General features: G+C 40.1%; 1 protein-coding gene across 1 annotated transcript; it reads right to left on the bottom strand.

Annotated features, from left to right (window-relative positions):
• Positions 1-1,146: 1,146 nt before the first annotated feature.
• LOC125264648 (piggyBac transposable element-derived protein 4-like) lies at positions 1,147-4,652 on the bottom strand. The gene is made up of 3 exons (XM_048184190.1): positions 4,412-4,652; positions 3,707-3,787; positions 1,147-2,971 (listed from the first exon to the last, which is right to left on the bottom strand). The coding sequence occupies exon 3, from the start codon at positions 2,857-2,859 to the stop codon at positions 2,047-2,049; it is 813 nt and encodes a 270-aa protein (XP_048040147.1). The 5' UTR covers positions 2,860-2,971; positions 3,707-3,787; positions 4,412-4,652; the 3' UTR covers positions 1,147-2,046.
• Positions 4,653-6,895: the final 2,243 nt, after the last annotated feature.

The following is a 6,895-nucleotide window of genomic DNA, read 5'->3' as shown; positions in this document are numbered from 1 at the left end:
TAATACTAAAACAACCCTGTCTAACATCCAAAATTGGTGAAATTATCTGAATCAACAGATTCTCTTTACTCGATTGACACCACAAACTACATCGAAGACTCCATTAACTTCAGCTTGACACTCCAGATCAACAAGGCCATAACAGGTAAGCTCTTTCACAAACCTTTTCAATTTGATAAGTAATTTAACTTTAAATAACTTTTATCTGCTTTGTTTAGTCCAAGTACAAAAACTCTTCAATTATTTTTCTAAATTAAATCGTTGTCTTATCTCAAAATCACATGTTTCTGTTTCTCTTCTCTCTCTATCGGTCTCGTCTGTGTCTCAAAGTGGGCGGAGTCAGCATCGCTGCTGATCACACTCAATTGGACAATTTACACCTGCAGTGCAGATTCCAACTCTAATTGGGTATATTTTACTGCAGTATTTGCATATTACTAATATAATTAATAAAACATTTTATTTCTCTGAATTTTTTTATCTGTCTTTTTTTTTTCTTTATTTCTTTATTTATTTATTTATTTATTTTTACATAACAGTTTTACTACAAGGGTAAATATGCCAAAAATATTTTTTTCTGTGAACTGCAAATTAACCCTCTGGAGTCTGAGGCTGATTTTGGGCCCTGGAGAAGTTTTGACATGCTCTGACATTTGTGCTTTTATCAGTTGGTTATAAACATATTAATGACAAAAGTGTCATTACACTGTATTCAGCACAAACTAGGCTACCATAATATGCGAGGAACATGTATGTACATGTTTGTGTTTTTAAAGGAATAATGTTTATGCGTGGTTATTGAAAAAAAAAAAAAAAAAAGTAACTGAAACAATACCTCAAAATGCATACTAAATGTTTTTTCACAAGACTTTTGAGAATTGTATATTTTAGTGTAGAGTTTTTGCTTCAAAATGATGTGGAAATTATCCTCCCTACTCTGACACATAAAACATTGTATTGATTTTAAATTTCTAAGACACTTTTTGTTTAGCTAGGCCATATGCGAAGAGGTGTGACTCCTCATGAATAATGAAGTGATTTACACCTGGGGAGATTAAGACCCTGCCCCTAATGAGCCGCATAATGAGCCATTCAGTCAGGAATGTGACTGAGTCAACTAAGAAAATGCAAAGACAAGACACATCATTGTTTTTTTTCTTTTTTATTTAAAATAAAGTTAACAATATAATCCACATATAAACTAGGGTCAAAGGCACATTTTGTGTATACAGGCAAATAAAGGTAAGGTTTATAAAAAAAGCCCACTTTTACACCCTATACATAACCTGCTTGATCACATATAGATAATCTTTGCAGCCCAATGGTCAGTGAGAGGTGGTGAACAGAGAATCTGAACAGTCACACATCTGTGTGCCATTTTTGAAAACAGTTCCTTTTCAACTGAAGACACAAGTAAATGTCACATGCCTGGCATTTCCAAGGTGTGTCTTGCCTTTTACCAAGCTGTACTTTGCAAAGCATGCAGTTCCGACGACCAGCGGTAGCATTATTCCTTGCATCTGATGTCAGCTCTGCTGCTGGAACCGGTACATGGTCACTTTTGGTCCGTTTTGGAGCTGCTTTCTGTGACGACATACCAAAGAGCTCTGCAATCAGCTGTTCTATGAACTCTTTATGGGTCATGTTACCGTAAAGGTCTTTGTGTATGATGAAAGCGTTTGTGGCAGCAATGTCCAGGAAGTGTAGAAAGATCTTTCTGTACCACTTCATTGTTTTGTGTTGTGTTGTGTAGTATTGTATCAGCTGATCAGACAGGTCGACACCCCCCATGTGTTGGTTGTATGCAGTCACAGGTGCAGGACATGGAATTGTCTTTGTCCTCCATGTTCCTTGTGATTTCACCCTCCTCTGCACAGTGTCTCCACTATAAGCAGCATGTATGGTAGAACAGACAGATACCTCTCGTGTGTCCATCCACTTGACAAATACAAGAGCTCCATCCCGAATCCACCTGATGGATCCTCTGGCAGATTTCTTGGAGAGTGAATTAGCTGCATTACGAGGGCAGTCCTTCCTGTTGTCTCTTTATGTCCCACAGCCACCAAACTTCATGGCAAACAAGTCTCTCAGGAGCTTAGGACTTGTGTAGAAATTGTCCATGTACAGATGGTACCCAGAGCCTAAAACTTTACAGTCCAGAAGAGATGTCACCGCATCATATGATAGTCCATGGCCTGTGGGAAAGTTGTTCTTTCCTGTGTACACAGAAAAGTCCACAGTGTATCCATTTGATGAATCAGCAAGGACAAACAACTTGAAGCCCCACTTGGTTGGCTTGGCTTTCATGTATTGTCTCATTCCAGTGTTTGCTTTACATGCCACCATTCTTTCATCCACAGCCAAGTTCCGTTTAGGATGGTAGATTGCTTTACAAGCAAGGCGGATTGTGTCCATGAGAGGTTTGACCCTGAAAAGACTGTCATGATCAGCTGTTCCCCTCTTTCTGTCATTCTCCTTGTCTTCATCTGGGTGACTCATGTGCACGTTCCATGAAATGGTACGGAATCTGTCTCTTGACATGATTGTAGCAGGAAAAGGCACAGAGAAAAGACTGTCCTGTCGCCAGTAGTCACTGATGGAGCTCATCTTCACCATAGCCATGTAAAACAGCAGCCCAATGTAGCGGTACATCTCACCGATGCTGATATCTGTCCATTTATATCTACATCCCTTTGAAACTGCCCTGGCAGCCTGAGCATTGGTGTTCTGGCATAGAGTTGAAACTGCATCCTCAGAAAAAAACATTTTGAAGAGACTCTTAGGAGTGTGTTCATCAGCAGGACGCAGCTGTGGTCCAGGTTCCCGTGCAGGTAGGAATCTCAGAGTCTGTGGAACCATGTCAGTGTCATTATCTGTTTTCCATGACAGAGCTGAATGCCTGTTGCTTGTCTGAATGTTTTTCTTGGCCTTTTTTGCAAGGGGTTTTGGAGCACTCTCATTAGGGCTATAGCTGGAGAAAAAAAAACAGTGAGATGGTTATTACACAAGGAGCTATTCTATTTGCATCATCAATAACTAATACTAATATAATGTTTATTATTGTATATATTAACATTACCAAGCACTAATGCTAATATATTGTGCACGCATAAGAAAGAAAGCCATACAGACAGATATATACATACACTACCGTTCAAAAGTTTGGGATCACTAAGATTTTTAATGTTTTTAAAATACGTTTCGTCTGCTCACCAAGGCTACATTTATTTAATTAAAAATACAGTAAAAACAGGAATATTGTGAAATATTATTCCAATTTAAAATAACTGTGTACTATTTAAATATATTTCACAAAGTCATTTATTCTTGTGATGTCAAAGCTGAATATTCACCATCATTACTCCAGTCTTCAGTGTCACATGATCCTTCAGAAATCATTCTAATATGATGATTTGCAGCTCAAGAAACATTTCTGAACAATTGTAAACAATAAATGTCTCTTGAGTAGCAAATCCTCATATTAGAATGATTTCTGAAGGATCATGTGACACTGTAGACTAAATAGTACACAGTTATTTTAAATTGGAATAATATTTCACAATATTACTGTTTTTACTGTATTTTTAATTGAATAAATGTAGCCTTGGTGAGCAGACGAAACTTCTTTTAAAAAATCATACCGATTTCAAACTATTGAACGGTAGTGTACATAGGCCTACCATATAGTGGGTGAACATGTACTTATTCTTTCTCATTTCCGCCTGTGTTGCTGGGTGCCCTCTTAGTGGGAATTGCAGGTGAATGTGAGAGTGATGGATCCACATTCCTAAAAAAAACAAATTGTAAAAAAAAAAAAAACTGTTATTATTAGCATATAAGATACTACTCTCATACCATTACCTATGCATAACGGACAGGAAAGTAACAGGTATACAAGCATGCTGTATATGTCTGTCAATTGGCCATTACCGGACAAAGTGTGCGAATGTGTAAACGTTACAGTCTGCTATATCAGTTAGCACATTTAGTGAATAGCAACACGTTCGCGCATTTCACAGCCAAGCATATTTTAGCACATTCACGTCTATCATAATATGCTATTCAACTGCATGCAGTTAATCGATCTAACGCGTGTATCCAACGTATCTATGCATATTAATAACAAGTCGAATATCAACAGAAAAGCATTCTATTTATAAGCATTTTTATGAGATAAAGTTATATAGATAGATGTAAATATAAGGCAAATATATATGTACGCTTATATAAAAAAACACGTCAAATAATTTAAGTATATCAACAGAAAAGCATTCTATTTATAAGCATTTTTATGAGATAAAGTTATATAGAGTTATATAGATAGGCCTAGATGTAAATATAAGGCAAATATATATGTACGCTTATATAGAAAAAACACGTAAAATAATTTAAGTAAAACTAAATCACTTACTCATCAGAAACTGTATCTTCAGCTGGATCAAGTCGCTCTTCAAAATACAGACGTTCATCGTCAGAGTCGTGTTCTTCTTCCAAGGAAAAAGTGAACTCTTCCTCACTGTCCAGGACCACTGAAGAGCCTGCTCACCTGAGTAGCGTGCCATCTTCCAAACGCGCAGGAAAGCGAATGAATCTGATGAAACTTGATGCTTTTTAAGACGCTGTTAGGGGCGTTTACAGTTTGCATAGATCGCCTTAGCTCATTATCTTATGAATAGAGCGCTCTGCGCGTGGGCGGGCACACATTAAAGATAATTAGGTAAGACAGGAGAAACAGTACATCTCTTTACTTTTATACTGATTACATAAAGGGAGAATATTTTTTTTAGAATTTATTTGTTTCGTTTAAAAGTAGACACTTAAAGCTTTGCAAAGACATATCTCTCATGTCCATGTAGCATGTATAAGCCGTCTATTTTAGTTACTTTTAGTGACCTTTTAGAATGATGTTTGCAGAGACGGAGATGGCAGGACAGCACACCCTGTATATTTTCTTTATTTTTAAAAAGCACAAAGTTTTATTTTGATTGTGAGTGTACACAAAAAAAAGAAGACATTCTATACTTTCAATTGATATATCACTTATGTCTCTATGATAAAAAATGACGGAGTATTTTAAGTCTGTTTTGCTGCAATGTGAAAAAAAAAACTGCAAAACGCGCCGGCGCGTTTTTAGACCTCAGAGTGTTAACTAATTTGAGTCTGGGTTACAATGAGTCTAAACAGTACAATGAAATTGACATTGGCCGGCAACAGCCAATGACGTCACTACAGGTGAGACCTTGAGTGTAAGAGGACACCTGTGAAAAACATCATCCTCTTTCATGTTTTCAGGAGTCTCTTTGTTTGAACTTGTCTAAAGGCAAGTATTATGGCTAGCACAAGTGCTAAGAGCTTTAGAAATTCTGTTTATCCGTGTCAGCGCTATCTGACACCTGATGACACAAATTAAATGTTACATGCTTTGGTGAGGAGCATGCACGCTCAGTCCTTGAGGGGGCTGATTATGTGCATTGTGAGAGTTTCTCTATGAAGAAACTCCGCTTTCGTTTTCCCCTTTTCTCGAGGGAACTGGGACAATCATCTGTGACTCGCAGTTCAGGACCTGCTGCAGCCGAAGTGAGTAGGAGACTGAAATCAAGGGCTTGCAGATGGAGCTGACGAGGGTGAGCTGCTGGATCAGGATGATGTGTTATCGCTCACATTGTCTGATCCGGCAGCGAGCACAAGCCTGGCTTCGCGCCAAGATGAGCAGGATGAAGCTTCTGAGTGTAAAGCTGTGTCCGAGTGCTCTCAGCACGCCTGCCCCACTGCCGTGAAAACGCAAACAGCATCGGTTCACTCGCAGCCATTTGGATGAGCATTTTTTTTTTTTTTTTTTATCAGGACATAACCGCTCAGCTCGTACAAGCCTTCCCTTTCTCCCAGATCTCCACGCTGAGGTGGAGAGATCTTGGGAAAGCCTTTTTCTGCCCGCATTCATCTTTTCCAGCATGCAAATTATGCTGATGTGGAAGGAATGCAGGACCATGGTTATATATCGATGCCTCCAATCAAAGAGCTATCTCTCGATGGATGAGGCATCCACACTGAAGGGTCCGTCTCTGCCAACTAAGCTGCTGGGGGTCAGGCTGGTGCGGCTTTGCACACAATGACTGTTTTGCAAGCCTACCAAGCCAACCTGCTGAAGGACCAGTACCAGGGTCAGGGGCTCCCACCTGAGGAGGTAAAGGAGCTGCGCCACAGATTTAAATCTCCATACAACTAAACACACTACCAATATATGGCAGCCATGGTGAGTGACATCTCTGTGTGAACCTGGCCGACATTGGGGAAAAAGAGAAAACCTCTTTCCCTCGATGGACCAGTTTCACCTTCCGAACTTTTCAGTAGATCTGTTGAGAAGTTTAGGGAGGTGAAGATGCACTCCACAGCTTTTAAGACCTTCATACCATACCAGTCCAGGCTGGCACATCAAGCCTCTAACTGTGTGTTCACACCGCCGGCGGCGAGAGCGTCAAAGTGACGCTAGTCATTCATTTTCAATGAGAGCCGGCGGCGAGCTCCGGCGAGAGCGGCGCGGCGCTTCTTGGACGGTGAGAGCGTCGAGGAGAGTTGAAATCAGGTTAACTTTATGGTAATGAGCTATGACGCGGTTCGGCGGCAACCAATTGGAATGTAGAGGTCCTCGCTTGAGAGGCTTCCGATTGGTTGACGCGACTTGTCATTTACTTTGACCCTCCCGTCGGCGGCGGTTTGAAAGAACAGTACAGCGTTGTTGGCAGGGCGGCCAAGGCGACTGTTGACGCTCTCGCTGGCGGCGGTGTAAACGCACGGTAAGGGGTCTGACTTTTTCCTGGTCAAAGAAACACAGAGACAAGATCAGAAGGTAAGCGCTGCCTCTTGTGCTCCTCTCCTTTGGAAGATAGAGCATGGA

This window comes from Megalobrama amblycephala, linkage group LG3 (assembly GCF_018812025.1).
Source record: "Megalobrama amblycephala isolate DHTTF-2021 linkage group LG3, ASM1881202v1, whole genome shotgun sequence".
In the NCBI taxonomy this organism is placed as follows: domain Eukaryota; kingdom Metazoa; phylum Chordata; class Actinopteri; order Cypriniformes; family Xenocyprididae; genus Megalobrama; species Megalobrama amblycephala.
This window is presented reverse-complemented; position numbering and strand designations above follow the sequence as displayed.